The 22,239-nt window shown below is 43.7% G+C and overlaps 1 protein-coding gene across 17 annotated transcripts in view; it reads right to left on the bottom strand.

The window, feature by feature from the left end:
* WNK1 (WNK lysine deficient protein kinase 1) overlaps positions 1-22,239 on the bottom strand; it is a 98,609-nt gene that overhangs the window by 7,718 nt on the left and 68,652 nt on the right. For 10 of the 17 annotated variants that reach the window (XR_015772612.1, XR_015772610.1, XR_015772609.1 and 7 more), the window contains 16 exons: positions 21,682-21,963; positions 20,906-20,997; positions 20,236-20,398; positions 19,811-19,927; positions 17,394-17,567; positions 16,569-16,620; positions 16,266-16,406; positions 14,454-15,880; positions 11,666-11,749; positions 8,986-9,072; positions 8,257-8,326; positions 6,696-6,766; positions 4,689-5,527; positions 3,625-3,827; positions 2,407-2,601; positions 1,152-1,223 (listed from right to left, as the gene is read on the bottom strand). Coding sequence is in view for 13 of the 17 variants with exons in the window: in XM_088055931.1 (XP_087912057.1) it covers positions 1,152-1,223; positions 2,407-2,601; positions 3,625-3,827; positions 4,689-5,527; positions 6,696-6,766; positions 8,257-8,326; positions 8,986-9,072; positions 11,666-11,749; positions 14,454-15,880; positions 16,266-16,406; positions 16,569-16,620; positions 17,394-17,567; positions 19,811-19,927; positions 20,236-20,398; positions 20,906-20,997; positions 21,682-21,963 (4,069 nt within the window). In the remaining 4 variants the exon portion in view is untranslated. Of the gene's footprint in view, positions 1-1,130; positions 1,224-2,406; positions 2,602-3,624; positions 3,828-4,688; positions 5,528-6,695; positions 6,767-8,256; positions 8,327-8,985; positions 9,073-11,665; positions 11,750-14,453; positions 15,881-16,265; positions 16,407-16,568; positions 16,621-17,393; positions 17,568-19,810; positions 19,928-20,235; positions 20,399-20,905; positions 20,998-21,681; positions 21,964-22,239 lie in introns of all 17 variants that reach the window. The other 7 variants (XM_088055926.1, XM_088055932.1, XM_014259328.2 and 4 more) reach the window with 5 other exon arrangements.

The following is a 22,239-nucleotide window of genomic DNA, read 5'->3' as shown; positions in this document are numbered from 1 at the left end:
TCCCTCTGCCTGCCCTCCTTTCTCAGAGGATGGGGCTGGGTGCATTGCAGCTGTCCCTGCACAAGGCCACACACAGCTCTGGCTCAGCACAGCAAGACAGATGATGCAGATGTGTGGCACTGCCAGGGAGCACAGGAGGTACAGGAGGGCTCCTGACAGCACTCCAAACCTCCTCAGATCGAGTCATTCCAGAGGGTGGGAAACAAATGGCACACATTTAAAGGGTCCAGCCTGCAGAAGCAGCATGGGAGATGTTGCAGCACTGCCAATAAAAAGCATCACACCAGCAGCCTTGGCTCAAGCATATTGTTATTTCAGCCACATCAGAAGTTTGAGGCTCTCCTGTAAGTCTGGCCTAATGTGAGTGCAAATGAGAGGATTCTGAAAAGAGCTGCAAGCTAGCTTGTGAGGGCTGACAGGATGTCTGAAAATGTCTATATACCCACCTCTACTGCTATTTGTTTTACATTTACTGTATCTCCAGAGGAAAACCTAAACCTGAGCCCATTAGTAGGGAAGGTTCTTTTGAGTTTGCCTGGGATTATTTATTCTCTAACCATTTGAAAACCCCTTTAACACTCGGCTCTCTCCAGTTAATGAACAGGAGCTGCCTACAGGTGGCATTGGAGCTCTGCAGTGCCAGCAGCTCTGGTGCCGGGAGCTCGGGGACACTCACACCCACCTGGTGCTGCCAGCACACTGCCAGGGAGGGCAACACCCCCTGCTCCTGCCAGCTGAGGGAAAACCTGCAGCACAAACCCCCTCGCTCTTCAACACAAAGATCCCCCCCTGCAAGCCTCGTGTTGTCTAACATACTCTGAATTCCCAACTAAGGCCCTGCTAAGGCTCCCCAGTTTGTGCCATTCCACTGAGCTGCCCTCAAAGTTTCCTCCCAAGGTTTGGGGAAAACGAGTGCTGGTCACAGCGAGCTCCACAGCTGAGAACACCTAACACGAGAACCCAAACTTCTAAAGGTGTGCTAAGAGCAGCTGAGCCGAGCCATGGCATGGGAGAGGGAATACAAGGTGGCAGATGAGGACGGGCTGCATGAGACAGATCCGAGCAGCAGAAACAAAACCCAAAAAGACAAAACAAAAAACAGACAAGGAAGGAGTAAAGGTGTTACACACAAAGAGCCAAGCAGGGCGTACTCAGAAATCGGGTCCTCCTGCCACCAGGCTTGAAGGTCACTCTCTCAGATGCACAGTTAAACTTCGCACAGCCTGTGAGAAAACAAGAACGGGGAGAACAGAGAAAGGAGAGGAGAAGAGACAGAACACCACTACAAGATGTTAGCAACCTGAAGCTGGAAGGGTGAAATGCAATCACGACACACAAGAAAAAGTCTCCGAGTGCGGACCAAGGAGTACAGAGACGATATACGGAGTGAAGAGACTCCCTCCAGCACCCCCGGACACGGGGCCAAGCCTGCACTGCCACTCTCCAGGACATAACCCAACTATGAAGCTGCAATCTATAGGAAAGCCAAATCCTGGCAAAAGTACCTAATTATTAAATGGTACTGCACAACTCTGGATGCAGGGAGATGATTCAAGTCACTCCAAAATGCCTGAAGGAGTTCCTTTAACAAAAAACTCTTCAGAAAATTCTTCCTTAAAGTCTGTTTCCATTTTCTGTATGTACTTCTCCACACGTTAGAATTTATGTATTCAAACTGTCAATGGCAAAGCTTTTCAAAAAGATGTGCAAGGGGAAAAAACCTAGAACAGCTGAGTCCAGGTGAGTAAAGGACTCATCACCCTGTTGACAAGCAAAAAGCCCTCCTTACTGAATAAATCAGAGCTGTGCCTGAGAAATTATTTGATAACATACTAATAATAAGCAACCCACAACCTGAGAAACCTGAGAACACAAACAATTTACTACTCCCACCATTTCATCCTCCTACACTGACTCTTCCTTCCAGGATAATTCACAATTAAAGAACATGAGCCCTTTTTTACCTTTTACAGTTAAAAACTCCATTGACAGAAACAAACCACTTAGGAAGTCTAGAAGGACTGAGACTCCAAGTCTTTGGAAACTTCCAACCATTTCAGTTTTCTGTTAACATCAAACCTGTCCCTTCCTTGATCTCCCTTCCGATTTCCACCTCCCCAGCCTCATCTGGCTCTTATTCTCTGAGCCAACACCTCTCCCAGGTCAGCAGAACTTTGCTGGTACCACCTCACTGCACTCTCTGTGCTGTCCTTGGCTTTCAGGCCTCCAAACACTTCACACCCCAGTCATCTGCAACAAATTCAGTTGCAAGCAACATCCTCATCAGCCTCCATGCATAAGCTGGGGACCCCAAAGCGACTTTGCACCAGGTATTAAAAATCAGGTGTCACAAAGCCAATCATTCATTTCCAGTGCTAATTACACTAATTGCATCTGGAGTCTTACCTTGGCCCGGCGCCGAGAGGCTCGGTACCGAGAGGGCACCGTCACTGGTGAAGGCAGAGTAGAGATTTTCACTGGAAGGTGAAGGTTTGAGGGGCTGTAACAAATGGTTCTGCCCTGTCTCTGGCACACTGCCAGGAGGATGAAGGGTCTGCTGGGGGGGCAGGACTGATGGTGCACTTTGAGCTGACAGGTTGCCTAGAGGAAAAAGGAAGGCAGAAAGTTTTTGTTTCCATACGTTTTTGAACCTGATCAAGCCTGACAGTCCAGGTAAGAGAAGGGGAGGCAGCATGAGAAGAACTGCTCCAGTTTCTGAGAAAGCAGTAAGACCAAAAAATTCCTGAGTTTTAAGACAACTTTGTGCTGGTTTATGTGCTCACAGAGCTCCTCTATCACACAGCAAAGCAGAAGTAAAGCATGGTGACTGGATACAGAAACCTCAGCATGACATGGAATTAAGGAAGTGAACACACAAGAAGCAGTAACAAATATTTCTGCTGGCCCTCCAATACTGTTTGCTCCTGCTACAGGATTAGAGAAACATCTCCAATTACCCAGAGAGTATCTGTCACCCATGTCACTCAATCAGTAAACAGAACTAGCTCCTAAGTCCTGGTCATTAGAAAAATGGTCTCAGTGACAAAGGAAGCCTTGACAATTGAAACTGATTCTCAATTTTTAAGTACAATGAATCTTCGATTCCATTAAAAAAAGACATTATTTTAACCATCCATCAACTGTAAGTTTCTGCAGTGTAAGGACACAAGTAATATCATGCTTAAAGTGGGACTAAATTAGAAAAAAAAAAAATATCTATGCAGATGACTGAAGAGACCAGACCCCATTCTCCAAAGTCAGTTTCAGGAGGGAACAAACACAGTTTATCTTTGAAAAAAAAAAGTTTTCTGAAATTTTCATACTGAAAATTTACACTTTTCTTCCTAGTCAGAGCCTAATGACCAATATCTAAAAAATACAAATCATAGCTTTAGAACTGCTCTTACAGAACAGTGTCACAGCACCTTTCAGTGGACTGAAGAAGTCCCAAGCAAGCCTACCAAACAGCAAAAGTCATTTCAAAATTGATAAAAGAAATCCAGGGAGGAACTGGTACATGCACACTGTCCTCAAAAGAAAAGACAGAGAGACAGACACAGATCTAAGAATGAGAGATGGCACCTGGTCCATTTTATCTGCTAAAAATACTGAAGGCAGCCTTACCTGATAGCTGAGGGCTTTTATGTCCCTGGGAGCTGCTCCGACTGGATTTGCTGCCTTTTCCTTTCGTGGGTCGTCTCCTTCTCCCTGACAGGGGTGCAGCTGGGGGAATAATTACTGCAGGTGGGGCCTTTCCCAGCTTCACGTAGAGGGACTCAATCTCCTGCTTCTGGCGGCTCTGCAGCTCCTGGATCTCTTTAAGGTGCCTAACAAGTCACAAAACAGAGGGATTTACAAGAATTCTATCTATACACATACATGCAAACAATTCCTCCCCTCCAGTCAAGCCTGAGCTGCTTCTTTGGTTAGACTCTCCAATATTTAAGAAAGCAGGAAATTAATCTTTTCCACAAAAAACCACATGGCAGGACACTTGCCATTTCCCAGTGTCCTCTAGCCCTGGCTAGGATTCCAAAACTAAGTTCCCAACGTTGCAATCACAAAACCAGAATAAACAGAAGTACAAAAAAAGCATTCAAATGCTACAGGAATAGCTAGATTACTCATTTTCTCAGACATATGGCTTTGGAGACTTCTACACTGGAATTGCCTTACAATTTGTTTCAGAGCACAGGCAGGATTTAAAACTGCCGGCTACCCTAAAAAAAAGGTACTAATTTATTTACACTGAAAAACTTTCAGTGTAAATAAATTAGAAGGTCACATTGCTTCACTTCTAAATTATTTTTCTGAGCCAACAAGGTCTCTTCAGGAAAAGAGCCATTAGAAATGCTAGAAATGCAGAGACTTGTGTGTCATTTTCAAACAAGACTCTGATTTTCCCACTAACTCCAGTGCCATACCAAACCTTCCTTAGACCCACAGTCTCATCCATAGTGCAATCCACATACAACAAGGTCACAGGGTAGAAAACTCAGCCCAGCAAACACGTGCATCCCTCTTTTGTTATAACTGTATACTGCATTCCCACTAAGGAACCTCACTTCCCACATCAGTGCTGACCATGGCTCCTGACACTTAGCAAAGGCTAAGGGAAGTACAGGTGACATTCCTGTTAACCCTGTTCCATCTGTTCCATCCACAGCCTCCCAAAGGAAAAGCCTTACTTCTCCCGTAACCGGCGCAGCTCCAACTTCAAGTCTTCATCTTCAATATCCGACTCATTGTCGCTGCTCATGTAGGAAGAGTTGAAGGAATTGCTAAGGCTCTGAACGGGGAGGCTGATCTTCGATCCCAGGTGCTGGACAGAGTCCGGGCTCCCTGAGCCATCATCCAAATCCTTCGCCATCCCGCTCAGAAAGGCGGCCTCCGGATCAGAGGACGGACCATTCATGTGTGGGGACCGCCTCGACTCCAACTCTTTCTTCGGAGCTGCAGCCGAAGAGGCAACTTGTTCCAAGCCCACAGAGAGAGGAAGAGTCATTGGCTCTTTCTGGGCACAGCTGACCTCATCCCGAGCCTTGGACACGGAGAAGCGTCCCACCTGATCCGCCGTCGTGGTCACCTGGAAGCGCCCGACCTGCGTGGCCTGAGCGGCGTCTCCCGGCAGCGGCAGCCCGGGAGCTGCCTCGGGAACACCATCCACCACGGGCAGGGAGCTGGCAGCCACCGTGCCATCCACCACATCCATGGAGCTGGCAGCCACCATGCCATCCACCACGGGCAGGGAGCTGGCAGCCACCGTGCCATCCACCACGGGCAGGGAGCTGGCAGCCACCGTGCCATCCACCACATCCATGGAGCTGGCAGCCACCATGCCATCCACCACGGGCAGGGAGCTGGCAGCCACAGCCCCGCTCTTCCGGCTCTCAGCCTGCTTCACCAGCGTGCTCTCCGGGCTGCTGCCAGACAGGCTTGAAGAATCACTGGAGGTGGTTTCAAATTGCACTGGCTTAGCATCAGGTTTGTCGCCCTCTTTTAGCACATCATCCACTGCCACAGATACCTAGAATAGAAACACCATCATGCAGACTTCCTTAGTTTTGCCTTAACACGATGCTTTTATTTCCCTTAATGGTAAGATGCATCTGAGAGGGGAAAATAACTCATTTCCTAGCTATGCCACAAAGCTGCCGCTTCCCTCCAGGCAGAACACTGCCACCCAAAGCAGCACCTCTGGGTCACCTGGAGGATTCACTCCAAGAAACAGCAGCCTCACATGGGGCTTCCTTCACTGAAACATTTTTTGCTGCTTTATGCTGCACTTATTGAAATGGGTTTCTGGGTCTCTTCTGAGCCAAGCTCCTTCGGGACACTCCCTCAAGGGGAGCTCTGTTTACCTCAGTTCTCCGGGTTTGAAGAAAACTCTAAAGCTCGTTAGGATCTTGCTTCTCTTGTTTATTAGGATGTTATCAAAGACTTGGCAGGTCTCTCCAGACTTTCTGCACAAGTTCAATTCATCCTGCCCTTTTGGCTCACTTTGGCTCTGATGGCACAAAATGGCCTGGAACCACGTGGCTGTTTCATCTTTATATCCATTTTTACCCAATTAACAATAGACAGGTGTATTGTTCTTATATATCAACAAATAAATTTTCTATATCTACTTATGTAACTAAAACTGCAACTAACTTTCAACCAATCACTCTGTGCTTTTATAAACTGCAGAACCATGGAGAAGAAGGAAGAAGGAGAGCTAAGAACCACACCCTTTTTCCTCCACCTTTACTCCATGTATTAAACACTCTAAAATCTCTATTTTTTCACTTCAGTGACATGCTAAACATTATACTAATTTCTACTTATTTTTTTTATAAATCCTGGTTTACCCAGGGATATTTGGAAGCCTTTCTGTCAGTGACAGACAAGATTAATACCTTTTTGGAGAACAGGACAAACAGAGAAATGTTTCTCCGTTTCTGGATTCCTACACTTCACCATCAGGACATAACACAGTGAACATCCCAGCACAAGCCACAATGAAACCCTGTGCTCACAGCTCCAGAGCTGCACAGACTGTGCAGTCTCTGCCCTGGATGCACACAGCACCTGCAGACCTGCTGCCACAAGCTCCACGTGGACAGCCAGGTCCTGCACAAGGGACACGGAGCTGGCACTACCAGGACCCCCCCAGGATGCTGTGCCAGGAGCCAGGTGAGCTGAGCAGCTCCTACCTGAAACCGGCCCATCTTCAGCACGCTGCCTCCTGCTGCAGCAGCCACAGCACTGCTCTCCCCATCACCTGCTGCCAGAAAGGAGGAGAAGGAGAATGCCATTAAGACAACGAGGAGCAGCAAATTATTTTGTTTCTTTATTACTTATATGTACTTCAAATTCAACCATCTGTTAACCCCAAAGAGGCTTCTGGACTCACAGCACCATATTAATATTGTTAATTATTAATGTTAAGTTGAAGCATTTTCCTACAAAGCTTTCCTGCACAGTGCCTTTGCCAAAATTTGCTACACTTTTAGGTAACAGTAAAAAAAGCACACCGATTTTGAACAGGGATGTGAAAAAGACAAATAATAAAGAATAAGAACCGAAATTTATGAAAGAAAAAGCTTATTTTGATTCAATACCCAGAGTGACTACCTAAATTTCACAAACACTGGGGACAATTTAGTCACAGAAAAGGGGCAAGCTGAAGAAATTTTATAAGCAGTATTTACTGAAAGCAGTCTATCTGAAGTTTTCCAAGCTGGACTCTTAGGTGTCAGCTCCTAATTTTGTTTCTCTGTGCACTGGCAGTATAAAGTAACAAAGCTGAGAAACAACATTCTATTTTTATGTCAGTTCTATTGCACAGCTTGCTCTATTTATTAAGCAACTACCCAGTTTGTTTACCTTTACCTTCTAAATTTAAAAGACAAAACCCAACTCATTCTATAGCAGACTAATGAATTCTACATTATAATTCACCAATATCCCAAAATGAAAGTAATTCCTTTATTTTCCTTCACGGTTTAATTGGCTTCTGAAGGTTAGTTATTCAACTTCAGAGGCACATGCATGTTAAACAGGGTTTACTAGACAGCTCAAGAAAAAAAATCAGCACTGTATTAACAGCTTCTTTTAAGGACAGAAGATTTCAAAAATTAAAACAATTAGGTGAATACTGACAGGAAAATCTCAGATTACTTTGCAAGTGTTTGGATTGCCCCCCAGTAACTCAACTCATACAGATTTGAAAGTCATTGATCATCCAGACTTTAACTGGTGATCATCCAGTTAACCTCCAGTTGATCTAAAGCAGACGGAAGGAACTCTGGGTTTCTTACTACCTTTCTTTAATTTTCAGTAATTTAACCTTGGTTTCTGTGTTCAAACAGAAGTGAAACCCCTTTAGGCAAGGGAGAGGTGTCCTACATGTAGAACACAGTGTGATGACACAAAGTGAGTCCTGCTGCTGCTGCCAGGGACATAACACATGTTCCTTCAAGTCCTGATGCTGTACCTTAGCAGCACTGTGGAGACTCTGAGTCTTAATTTAGCATTTTGGACAGCTTTAAATCCTAAAAGAGTCACTACAACACACATGTATCTATCATCCTCCTCCTCCTGGCCACAGGGGAAAATTTCAGTCTGGCTACTCAAAACTAGTAAGATCCCCTCAAGGAGCTGCCACTCTGTGACTTGGTAGAAAAGGCTATAACCTTCCAAGTGGTTACTCTGTTCCATTTTGATTTCTATTTCATGCTGAGAAATCACCTAAAGCAGTGATGGCTGCCTTACCATCCTTCAGACACTGCGTCGCTGCGGACACCGGCCCAGTAACCGTTGTTGATGCTACTGAGGGCACAGACTGCAGGTTCAGGGAGGAAAACAAAAGAAATTAAAATAATTAGCAGTTTCACTGAATACCAACAAATCCGATGTACTGTATATTACATGTTTTTTTTTTTGCTTCCAACGGGGACCAAGTATGACCCATGAGAAGCCAAAAAAAAAGAGATTTTGCAGGCCTTTTTTATAACCCTGAGGCTGTGAGCAAATCACCCCCTTGGCCTGTGTAGAAATAATGCATAAATAGCCACTTGGATAGTCAATCATTTATCTTTGTTCAGTATCCAAACTCTTTTATAGGAGCTTTTAAAATTTCAGATCCACACTTGAAACATCCCTCCCAAATTAAGACTGACATATGACATATTGCTTGTTTAGTGCTCCTTCCCTTTATTCCACAGTCACTTCCATTTCTACTTTGGTGACATCACCAGAAAAGCTGGAATAACAACTAATACCAGAAAACAGCCTCAGGAAATTACATAATCTATTGCAATAATACAAACTTTCCCGATTTTGGTTGACTCAGTCCCACAAACTGGAAGATGACTCTGAATTTTTATTTTTACAAGTCTAAATGCTGGTGTAGTGATATTAAAGGCAGTGACCTAAGAGCACAACTTGGACAAAACACTGAGGCTTTTCAAGACTACTGAACTGCCAACATTGCAAACATACACAGGCAGGAGCAGATGTCACTGGGACGGTCTCTGGGCTAAGGGTTCTTCTCAGCTGAGCATCCAGATCTTCCAGTGGCTGTTGGGACTGAGAAAGAAAAGAGTAAAACCATGTCCCAGCTCAGGAAAAAGCAAAGCACTGCTGAGAAACAGACATACTTAATACCAAAATTTAAAGCACTCAGTACAGCTTCCATATTTCTATCAAGCTTCCTTCCTACACATTTAGACTTAACATATATAGCACAGGAAGATTTAAACAAACATGCAACATGTTTGTTTAAAAGCAACAGAACACGAAAATTAACTGGAACTTAAAAAAAAAAGAAAAAGAAAAAACTCTGCAAGGCCACTCAAAACCAATCAAGAGGGGCAGAACCTCTCAAGTACGCTTATGACTTAGATTTCAGTTAGAATACAAGATGTTTTGCTAACATCGTCAGTTGGACTGGGGAGAAGAAGAGAAGGTAATTTTACCTAAAAATATCTTTAAGATTAAAAAAGTACCAGTCTCAAAATGATTAAATTAGGACCATGCTCTTAAGATACATTGAAAGAATGCATTGTCAGATACCATTAAGTCACAATTCTGACCCTACAGAACAGAAATTTTCATCCAATCTTTAGCATTATTAATCTTTACAAGTCTTTTACATTTAAAAAATAGATGTATCTCTTTTTAAAACTGAAGCAGAGATCATGATAACATTAAAATACTACTTTCCACTGGAAGTTAGAGATACACAATAGCATAAAGATGCTTTCAACAGGTTGCCAGGATAACATTCTTCCTGACCTGTGGATTTCAAAGCAACAACTAAAACCCCGAGGAACAATAAAGCCTGTATCAATTCCATTACACAAAAAAAAAGCAGATGTAGACTTCTATGACTCCATTCAGAAATTCAACTGCTTAGAAACTAGTGAGGTAATTTAATCTAACACTGTAAAATAAAGGGGACATATCACCTGAAATACTAAATAATTCTTATCACTTATGTTCACAAGAAGATATTTGCTTCAAGAAAACAAAGAGCTATCAGAATGATCAGGAAATAAAGATTTCCCTGTGGAACAAGGGGACCAGAATGAAGCTTGAGAGATTAATCTAAATACACTTTAAAAAGCAATTAAGGAATAAATAGAACAGGCATTTAAGACTATGGAACAGACTGTTCAAAACTGGTCTCGAGATGACGTGTACTCTGCAAATTACGAGCCTGCTACTAAGGGAAGGGGAAAAGTTGTGTAATCACCTACTGGTGACAGAAGCAGCACAGAAGGCACGCCTGTCTACTTTAAGACAGGCCAGTAATTTTCCAGATACTATTATGTGATAGCAGCAAATGCTCTCAACAGTCAATTAGATTTGATCCTGTTGGTCTGCTCCAATTTTGTCTCACTCCTAGGCAATCCTTCAGAGTTCAAATGAGAAGTGAAATTGGGTAAGTTGCTTGCAAAGGACAAGAAGCAAGGGATCTATATTTGTGACTCTTCCATGCCACAGATGCTGCCAGAAATACCCATGACAAACAGGAAGCAGCCTTTTGCAGTGGTACCATGGCCTGAGTCACAGGAGTGGCTACAACTGCTTTGGAGCTAAGGGGAAAATGCTACTAATAAATACACTGAGCTTCCAGCAATGAAAATGAACTCCACATGACTGATTTTTACCCAGCTGTCTCCTGATCCATCTGATACCTGCCCACGGGAAGAATGCAGGTATCACCAAATTGTTGATGGTTCTGGAACATCTCCCTAAGGGAGATTTCACACCCTCTCTGCACGTTCTGTTCCAGTGCACGGTCACTGCACAGGAAAGAAGTTCTTCCTCATGTTCAGGTGGAACTTCTGAGCATCAGTGTCTGCCCATTGCCTCTTGTCCTATTGCCTGGCACCTCCATTCACACACAAAATATCCCAGCCAACTGCTGCATCCAAGGACAGAAGCCAAGCAGGGGAAGCCACTGCTGCATGTCAAGTCATGTTTATGATAAGGAGCTTCAAATACCTTTTCCAAATCTTAAAGCCTAGTGAAATCAGAATGTAGCAATAATCACAAAATAAACAATATGAAACACAAAAAAACCAACAAACAAAAACAAAACAAGAAAACCAACAAACAACCAAACAAAAAGGCAATCATCAAAAGAAACAACCAAACCCCAAAACTTCATGATGAATTCACAGAGGCAATTTTACATTTTCATAAACATTTCACAGCAATATATAGTTTTTTGTATTATTTTGCTACCGTATCATTTTCAAGGAAAAAACAGGTTCAAGTTTAATGCACACACCCCGCTGCATTATATTTTTAAAAAAAAAAAAAATATTTCAAGTTCATATTAACACACTAAAACCCCTAAGCCTGATTAAGCACTGGGTACAGCACCCCAAAGGGAAAGCTGCACAGAAGCACAGAATGGTTTGGGTTGGAAGGGACCTTCAAGATGATCCAGTTCCAAGGCCCTGCCATGGGCAGGGATGCCTTCCCCAGACCAGGTGGCTCCCAGCCAGTGCTGAAGGCACTCAGGCTGCAGCTGCACTTACACAAAAGGGGTTACTCAGTCAAAAGAAAAGAAAACCGAGAACATTAATGACATGCAGTGGAGAGTTTAATTGAAACATGCTCTCTGAAGGGAAAAGAAGCAGATCAAATCTGCCAAGTTGTGTAGCACCTGAGTTAGTGAAGGTCCTGGAAAGGGTGGCAGCTGCTCACTGGATGGAGTGCCAGCCGGAAGGTCAGAACCTATTGGGAGCACCTACGGATAACGAAGAGGAAACGCGCGTCCATCAGACATGGAACAACAGAGGACCAGATACCAAGCTACAGTCAGTCATGTCATACAACAGAAGCATTAACTGGTTCTTCTTCCTAGAGAATTCCTTCCTGGACAGTTAGCATAGAGTCTTTAGGGACTTTTGCAACCAAAGTGGGGGAAGTTTGCTGTGTTTTTATTTCATAATCCAGATTATCCTTGGAAAAATTTCCAGTTTAAACAAGCTGTAGCATCCAGCAACAAAGTATCTTGGGGATATTATTTTCAAGTCTGGAAGAAATGCTAAAATAATTCTCCCAAGAAGCTTAATTTCTAAAATGGTCCAAGAATGCATTCGGTGTCCTTACAACAGATCTATGCTAACTGTCCATTAGAACTGCGAGCTGCATGCTTCCAGCAACTTGTTCCAAGCACCATGACTTGAGAACAGGAACTGTGAGTGCCTGAGGATGTCTCCACTTGTTGAGAAACAGGTTTGTAGAGCTCTCACACCAATCTTTTGATCCATCACTTCTTTTTGAGCCTGAAGGGTGTTGATGACCCACAGAAGGTGATTAGGCCATGCAGCTGGGTAGGGGGAAGTCATCCAGGTTATGTGGAGGAGGTTAGAGAGACTGGAAAGGTTAGAAGGAGGCATCAAAGCCTCCTCACCAGGTCAGACAGCACATTCCAGTTAGTCATTTCCATTGTTAGGGAAGTGGGAAGTTGTAGGAATTAAGCAACCCATTAGACAATTGGCAATTCTTATTCCCAGCTGTCATGTGGAGGTCTGACAGTGCCCACGGAGCCTGAGCACACAGCCTGGCGAGTTCCCGTGCTGGCCAGCTGGCTGGCCCTGCTCTGCAGCACAGGGGGACAGCCCCAGCGTGCTCCAGAACCACTTCTGGCCTGCAGTGTGCTGCCACAGCTTAAACTAATGCTGCCAACTGCAGGAGTGGCTGCCAGTGGAGGTGCACTCTCAGAGTTATCCATCCTCCCAAAACACTTCAGCAGGAGCCAGGCCCAGGTGCATTAGCTCAGCTTCTTTGTGCAGCAGGAACGTGTGAGGACGTTACCTGTTCTGAAGCATGATGAACTTTTAAGCTGTGATAACCTCATCATTTAGTTTATAAATAAGAGGCAAAACATACTTTAAATACATTTGTAAGACAAGCTGAAACACATTTAACTGTCTAGGTTAACAGTCTGGCCATAAACAGAATAAATACACAGAGTCTAGCAAACCCCAGAAGTCTAAAGCAATAAGCTTCTTAATGCTCAGCAACAACACAAAGTGAAGGTAAAATTCAGCTTTGTAAAAAAACAAACTAATTGAAAAATGGAAACTTCAGAGAGGAGGTAGGATTTCTACAACTGACAATCAAAAACTCCGTAACATTCATTACACTTAAACTCGTGTCTTTGTAATTAAAGGTTTGCAATTAGCAATTTTCTAACTGCTCCAACTGTTCCTGAGCAAATACCAGTTCCCATTTTTTTTCTAATATTTCTTTTCTAATTTTCAATTTCACTGAGATATTAATGGATGCCTTGGTGTCTGGATTTCCTTAAGTTTTTTGGCACGTATTCCCACTGTTCCACAGCAGAGATCTTCTACTGTCTTTGCCTACAAGGAGTACATGGAAAGACAATGAATGGAGACACTGGGGGCACTGGCTCAATCTGAATGGCATGAAACTGGCTGATAGCAAGGCTGGCTAAGGACAACCAACACAAAGTGTTGATGAGCACAAAAAAACATCACAGAAACAAAAAGGAGTATTATAGTTTTTGATCTGTTAAATACCTGAAAAATTCTTCAATTTATTTCCATTTAAGGGCTACCTTTTCATTTAAGGAAAGGACTACCAAAATAGTTTAAAATACTGAAATATGCTGTGTCCCCAGACAGGCAGACATTTAAGAGAAAATTTCACATATTGATATATCTGGTTGGTGAGCAGGTAACAACATCCACAGCACCTCTCAAGTTCTTACTGTGAGTCATTATTTCTTTGTGAAAGAGTGCTTTGCTTGAAGAGCATGAGTGAGTAAACAAAAGAAAAAACAAAACCAAAAACCCAACCAAACAAAAAAAAGTTTGTTTTCAGGTATCTCTTAAATTTCTCAAAATTCTGCTCTCATAAATGTTACATTTGAAGGGAAAACAGCATCCATGTATCAAATTAGTAGCAGAGAACTTCTTCTTTCAAAAAAAACAAAACCTTTCAGTCAGGTTCACCATTGACTGCAAGGAACAGGTTCATGACAGGAAACAAAACTACGCTACCTCAAATCCACCACTTTGTGAAATATGCAACCAACCATCTCTGTCCAGTGCTCGTGTACAAGATAAAAAGCTATTTAAAGAAAAACATCCAAATTCTATTTGAAAAAAAATCAGTATCAAGAAAAAAACCCAAACAAACACCAAAAGCAAGCCACAGTTGCTTCACCCTTTGTAGTTTAAGAAGAAGAAAAATCAACAGTGACATAAGAGACATCTCTCAGAAGCATAAAACAGAATTGGATTTTTTTTTTTGCACATTAGGGACAAAACAGAACACCTCTTGGGACTCATAAAAACAACCAGAGCACAAACCTTTCAACACTACATTAAATGAAGAAACTTCTTCCTGAATAACTCTTTTGCTTTACAAAAAGCATCCTGCCCAAGAAGGCAGATTCCCACCAGAGCTGTTCTTACCGGTACCCTGCTGAGAGGGGCCTTGGAAGGAGAGGTCCCCGCTTTCACCGCGGCGGTGGCGATGCTGCTCGAGGCCGAGATGTAGCTGGCAGGGGTGATCACCTGCCCAGGAGTGGCAACTGGAGTCAGCACTGGCAAGCCAGTTGGTCCAAGAGGCAAACTGCTCGGAGGTATACAAGTGCTAATGGATGTCAGGGGTTTGCTTGGTGCAACTGCAGTGGTTGGGATGCCAGGAACTACAGTGGTCTCCATCAGCAGCGAGGTCTCCAGGGACACCGACGGGTGCACCGTGCCCACGTTCCCGTGCTCACTGAACAGAGAGCGCAGCTTTTCTTCCAGGGTCTTGATATCATCAATACCAGGGGCTTTAGACTGAGCATCAGCATCAGCCTCCAGACAGTGAACGTGAGGCTGGTTGGGCAATGGAGCTGGTTGAGGCTGGCTGTGGATCAAAGTCTGCTGCACTGCAGGCAAGTTAGTGACTGGCTGTGGCAAGACACCAGGCAAGGGAACCTGGGGCAACATGGGTGTTGCACCTGAAATCTGGGGTAGGACAGGTGTTGATGTAATTCCTGATGGAACAAGCAAGGGATGGATGAGCGGCTGAGAGACTGACCCACATATGCTCGATGCTACGGAGGATGATAAAGGTGCCGAGATTGGCAGAGATAAGCCAGCTGCATTGCAGGGATGAGATTTATCCAGAGAGTGCCCGGTCTCAGGTAGCGACTGTGGAGCGCTTACGACTGTTGTTTCTGCCAGACTGGACACAGAGCCGCTGCTGCTGAGCTGGGGAAGCTGCAAAGCCACGTTCTGAGCCAGAGACAGGGCAACAGACGCCTGTGGTGCTGCCATACTGCTCACAATCTGGGGGGCGGACTGAGACGTCACAGCCGGTGCGGCAGCAGCGAGGGCAGTGGCACCAGGAAGCTGGGCAGGTGGCAGTGCTGAGGACGATGGTGTGCTGATGCTGGGGACAATGTCTGCAGCCACTGCTTGGGCAGGCTGGGACGTGGCAGATAAGGAGAAAGAAGCGGGGGCGCTGACGCTGGAAGCAACGCCGGTCGATTGCTGTGCGGACTGTGAGGCGGGAGGTGGAGAAATAGAGCTTGGCACGCTTGTGCTTGGTGCAGCTCCAACAGCTGCATTTTCTGAAGGCAAAGTAACAGGTCCTGGCAGAGAAACCCCAGTGCTGGAGGAAACAGATACTGAAGAAGTAGCCACGGATGCAGGAGTTGCAGCGCTGCCCGCCATGGTAGAAAGTGCAGGTGGAAACGGTGGTATTGTTTGATTGAACACTGGAGGAGCTGTGCTAGGTCCTTCTGTCATCTGAGCGTGCCCCATCTCAGAGAAAGCTTGCTGCAAGCTCAGTGATGATGCTGAGTGGGAGAGATTCATTCCAGGACCATGTACAGGAGATGCTGCAACTGGAAGAAAATAAATTAATGGGTCCACCTGAAACAGTTCATTACAGTATTATTGTCTATGGCTAGACTAAGACCACATTTACTTCTTAGCATTAAAAAAGCCAAACCAAACCAAAAACCCACACCAAAACAACAAAACACACAAATCTGGGCTTATATTAAAGCAGAGGATTAAGGTTTCAGAGTCCTGCAGACAGATCACCAGCAGTTTTCCTCCAAGAATCCTACATGGTATGACCCAAATTATGGTCACCTCTTACCAGCACAGGCAGTTCCCTACTTCCCCACATACTTTGAGAGGTCTTCAGAACAGTTTAGTTACCTGGCTTCAGAGTTTTGATGAACATGTCCTAGGCATCAGCTTGTAAGAGTTTGGACAACTCACCCATATCTGAAGTTTCGCTTCCTCCAACAACAGCAGATGTGAAAAAGCCCTGTTCTTTCAACCGGCTCTCGGGGACGGGGCTGACAATGAAGCGTCTTCCCGCAGAATGAACAACCTGGGTAAAGGAGCTAGAGGGAACCCCTAAACAGAAAGAAGGTGCATGTTTAGTGACACAGGGTTGTAACTAAATACACAACCTGCAATATGGAATGTGCACTCCATCATACAAAATAAAAACCTGGCTGCACCCATCCGCTGAAACAGAAAAAGGTAACTGTTGAAAAAAAATCACAAAAGACTTACCTATTCTTTGTGGCATGGAAGATGTAGGATCTGGCTGTTTGAACTCTAATTTCTGTAAAGTAAGATAAAATTTAAACTTCTATTCTGAAACAGAAACCCACAAGATAGTTCTTAAAATGCTAACCTACTGAAATGTGGGCATTTAAGGGAAGCAGAACCTGGGACCCAAGCACCATCACCAAACTAGAGGAATTCTGCCCAGATAAATGTCAGCTACAGTGTTTTTAGAGACTCTCAGCTTAGTGAGTGTCAATGTAACAAACTGATCTAAAAATTCTTTTGGAAATCCAACTGATTACTTTAAACATCCTACATATAAATGGATGTTCCAAACTAGTTCTGGGTGTAATTAAGGCAGAGATTCAGGAAATATCACCACTTTCAACACCCAGCAAACAGTTTCAAAACCTGCGTTTCCTAAGCAAGCTATCCAGTCTCTTAGTACTTCACTGGGTGGAGGGCCTGAGACCAGACTCTCAGTGCTTAGTGAGCAGCACAGGGTTGGGGTTTTACTCTCCTACCTCACAATAATCTCAAATCCAAGAAGCATCAGCATTTAAGATTGTCTGTTTAGTGGACTGTTAGGAGATTCAGCGGCTTCGGAAGTCTTCAAATACACCAAAAAGTAAGAGGTCTGTTATTTAGCTTTCTAACTTAATCTTAGGCACTCACTCTGATATGAAGCTTTCTCTTTTTGTCCTTTAATTACTGTCCTTTCCTATCTCTCATGACAGGAAGTTTCTGTTTCTAGCTAGCTCTACTCACACAACCATACCACCCAAAATGGAAGACAGCAACAGCTGAGGCAGTGTGTCCTTCACATACCTGTGACCCCGGGAAGAAGCCGTCATCTTTTGTGCGCATGCTCTCCAAGGCCTGATCCCCCTCTGGCTCCACGCTTGCGTCCTCACTGAGCATTTCATCTGCTTTCTCAATAATCTCTCGTACCTGTTCTACAAATGAGTCTCGCTCTGTTGCTAAAATAAACTCATTCTGCACCTGTAAAAGAACAAAGCAACATTCATTTTCCACAAACAATTTCAAAACAATATACTGAATAACTACAACTTACTCTTGGTGCTAATGTTTGTCTTCCCTTTGCTGCTCTTCTGAACAAGATGGAAGTGATGACACCATAGAGAAAAACAACTGTTTCTCCAATTATTTCCAGCACAGAAGTGTGTGCCCTGGTTTAATCTTTGCTCTGGAACAACATTCAACCTCACTTCTTTATCAGACTGTCACCTCAATCTCTGCTTAGCACAGGGAAATTTAAAATTAGAAGTCTTACCTTACTGCAATTCCTCCTGTCTAATCAATGCAATGTGCATTAAAGGATACATTTAAAGATAACTCTAATATAAAAGAAATTGAAAATTCTGTATTGCAAGATGTCTTCTGTGCTTCTCTCTTTCCATGGCACATACAACTTCTCCTCTATGCAGGTTGCACATCACTGATTTAATGTCTGGTTGTGTTACATGAAAGCCAGTATGAATTATGTTCCCAAATACAGGGAGGGGAAGATGGCTCAGCCTATCTAGTTCCAATACATTGTATTGCTTTACAAAAATAACTTCTCTTGCTTATGTTGGACAAAACTAGTTTAAACAAGTATACTTGGTAGTTAGAAAGGCATTTTTGATTTGGTCTAACCCATGAGAGTATTCTGCCTCCTGAAATTATTCAGGGCAAAACTCGCAGAGACAGTCTATGAAACAGAAGTAGAGCTGTCAGCCACAGAGCCTCTGCTGCAAAAGAGAGAAAGTGCCTTAGAGGTAAAGCTTGAAATTACTGCTTTTACACCAAGCTCCTGGGATGCTGGTTCAAGAAAAGGAAAGTCAGGTGTGATGTGCTTAGATCAGCCTTTGCAATATTTTGCAACAAAGAATTCTTTGCAGAATTCTAGCTAAAGAAATCTTCAGTACTTTCAGTTTGGGACCTACAGGCACCTATATGGGGTATGCCTAACAGTACCATGATTAAAAAGAAACAACAAAGTCTTGCCATCTAAAGTTTGCTCAATATTCAACAAGGAGCCCATGAGCACAATGCTCCAGATTCAGATGTTTAAATTAGTCTGCACACTTTTAACTACATGACTGCATTTTGGATGCAAGCTTCCCGTACTTTGCTTCCACTCATCTTCAAATATTTACAATTTTTGTTGCTTGGAGAGTGTTTGTCTCTTAGTTTTGGTTTTGCTTGTTTAGTTTTCACAAATCAAACATACTCTTTTTCTCTCCATAGGCTCACTTTAGGTTTAAGGTGAAGAAAGCCATCTGTGTACTCGGTATTTCCTGGCACATGACCTCATGTTATTGACTGTGCATATGTTGGCTATGTTCTTAGCCAAGAAACAACTTCTTCCTCTTTCTCAGAAAGCCATTAGTGGCAGAGAATTTCTCCAATATCACTGTTTGGTTCCTTCTGACGAGTACAAACCCAGCACACACCAATTCAGACCCTGCCAGCTCTCTAAGCAAAAGATAAACACTGCGTAGGTGCCCAAGAAGCTGCAAAAGATACTGTGTTTTGTCATTCTCCCCCACTTCAGTAACACTAAAACCATCTCAGGTTCATTTAGACTGTACCAGACCAAAAATAAGAGTCTAAACTAAAAAATAAAAGAAATAGGGGATTCTATTCTATGCTACTCAATAATCTCCTTTAAGTGTATCTCTATAGGATAAATTCTTTCCTGTGCCTGGCCATCATACATGGAATGGAGAAGCTTTTCCTTCTGATAAAAGTCAAAAGGAGCATCAATCACTAGGTACCTTCAAAAACCAAAATGCAATTCCCCTTTCTTACTTTAATGGAAGAATCCTCCCATTTTAATTGACAACAATGGTGAAATGCTTGAAGAATAAGAATAAGATGATGTAGCAATACCTGCTCTTAGAAAAGCAAACAGAATTTTTTTAACCTGGTACTTCCAGAAGGTTGCTTGTAGTTTTGAAAATGTCAGATTGAAAAAAAACAAAAACAACCAACCAAAAAACCAGAAACAGTTTGATAAAAACTTCAATTCTAAGGTAAAAACCGACACAAATTTTCCTGAGACTTGTACATGCAATATTAATTAATAATCAGACTGCTAAACCACTCTGTGCCAAATTTCTAGTTGTGGTGGTGTACCAATAAGGTGAACACACACCATGCTACATGGGAGACCAATTCTAAACCATAAACAAAAAAATACAAGTGACTGGATTCTCCATCTCTAAAATATATCTTACCATAATTGTAGCTATTTCCTCAGGGTTATCACCATCCAAATCAAATTTGAAAGTAACCATTTTCCGATTGTGTGTCTCTAGCTGGCATTCCACTACCCGATCACCTTTGTTTGAAACCTAAAGCAAAGAAAATAATACTTCAAACCAAAAGCACATGGATCTAAGTTCGCTGAGATCTGAAAGTTCACCGAGACAAACCAACAGTACTGGTGTAAGACAAACATGTTCTATCTTTCCAGGCTAATAAATGGTCTCTGAGGATACACTGAATATTCTGCAGTAGTCTGTGGAACCATTGGTACCTAAGCCCATTTTTCCGTATCTAATGCTCCAAAAAGCTCTAAATAGATGATACTTGGAATGCTTGTAGAGGCTCAGAAACACATCATTACTACTGAACTGTCCCTGAAATAAAAAATACTCACATTTAGAATTCTCAGTTTCGGCCTAGAAGTCTTCTCATGGCGAGAGCGACTGCGGACAGACCTCCGCATGTGACGTTTCGTGGTCCTCCCTTCGTGCCTTCCACTAGAGGCTGGGACATTCTCGTTGCCATCACTCAATCCTGAAGCAACATCAGAATGTGCACTAGAAACAAAAGGCAACTTCCTGTTGATATCCATGTATATGCATAACTGCAACAATACTCTTTAACCTACCCCATGATCTTCTGTTCTGGGAAGCGGTAGATGGGTGTTAATCATCGAGTTGTCAACACTTCAGGTTGCTTAAATAAAAATTCTAACTAATTATTTTGCTATACCTCTTGCAAGCTGTGTTGTGCAAATCTATCATTGGAGTTTGAATTCTGCTCAAGTGCCAGAAGACAAAAAAACTGTCACTTATGATCTATTTGACATGACAATTTAAAAACGTTCATCACTATACACAACCTTACTTACTCCCTCCATAAATCACAACCTACTCCACCCTTCATGACTCTGTTTTTCCTCTAGGAACTTTAGTTACTCATATCCTCAAGAACATTCCCAGTGAAAAAAAATATATCCCTGGTGAAAAAGTGCATCTAAAGATTATCCACAGAATTATTAGATGACATTGGAACTCAGTTTGGTGAAAAGAAGCAATGCTCACCTATCCATGGAAGAAGCCAAAGGGGTGGACTGAGCAGGCTGTGTTGCTGGCAGAGTCTCTGAAGAAGCAGTCTGTGAGACTCCATGAGTACCCTATGGATAGAAACCTACAATCAAAACCCCCCCCAAAGAGTACAGTTCCTCTTCAAGCAACCCAACAGTCCTCAGGGTTTCCTCCCAAAGCAGTTGTAAAGCTGAAAGCACTGCCTTTTTAGAAGTTTAAACAGCTGGCTTCTAGGACAGCTTTAGCTTCCAAAGTACTCTAGAGCAAACTGCAGTGAAGCAAAATGTCATCCAAGGAGGGGTGAGGAGAGGAAACCAGCCGCACGTCCTTTCTACTGCCACGTGTCACTACAGCTGGCCATGCAGACAGTCTTACCAACAGAATGTGCAAGAGGCAAGCCAATGCAGAACACAAAGACAACTCCAATTCTCCCTGCAAGAACCACGCTGCAGGGAATAGGCATAAGGACAGATTCCCAAAGGCTACTGACTGCAGCTTGTCTCTGATATGGCAAAAATGTTCTACAGTACTAGCAAGAAGTGAAGTGTTTTACTGCTTTTTGCCTGCAGGATGCACACTCACTTCCCAACAGAACAACCAGTGGCAACAAGGTCCCCACATTGGCATGACATTCTGCTGTAAGAAAAAGGTAATTTGAAATATTAACTTCCAGCTGAAGACAAGCACAGGAGGGGTTAGTTCCCCACAGAGATACACCGTTGCACGAGTCCAACATCCAAAATCTATTGTTACATTGCACTCCATGTATTTACCTCCACCACTGCCGGCTGGGAGGAGGCAGATGAGGCCTGTTGGGCCAAACTCCCGGGAGGCTGGGGCACCTGGACCTGCCCTCCCAGGCTGCCCATGGAAACTAGAACGTTCTGCTCCCCATAGGGCTGCCCAACAGGAGCAAGGTAGCCAGGCTGGGCCATGGCCTCTGCGGGCAGGGGAGGGGACAGCACAGCAGCAGGAATGCTGGCGGCGGCCGCAGCCGAGGACGGCACGGCGTTCGAGTCCCCCGCGTACTGCGGTGTCGGCCGAGATGGGAAGCCCTGGAACAGAAACGAGGGAATCAAGTCAGTGAATGGCAGAGATAACTGGGAAACCAGACAGTAATAAAAAATGGATCGGTTCCAAGGGCACGTTCCAACCTTCTGTATTTGTTCAAGCACTCCCAAAATCCTCCCAAAGAAGTGGAGCACACTGCTCATGCAGCCAGCATGCAAGTCACCATGCCCCAACAAGCAAATCCCCACTCACAGTCCCAAGTCTTAGGCAAAACAATTTTCATCTCCCAACTCTTGCAGCTGCCTACATAGCTTAAGATT

The sequence above is a fragment of the Pseudopodoces humilis genome, chromosome 5, assembly GCF_049639895.1.
Source record: "Pseudopodoces humilis isolate 2021_Gansu_Grassland_sample_001 chromosome 5, ASM4963989v1, whole genome shotgun sequence".
In the NCBI taxonomy this organism is placed as follows: domain Eukaryota; kingdom Metazoa; phylum Chordata; class Aves; order Passeriformes; family Paridae; genus Pseudopodoces; species Pseudopodoces humilis.
The sequence above is the reverse complement of the archived record's forward strand: the minus strand, read 5'-3'. Positions and strand labels throughout refer to the sequence as shown.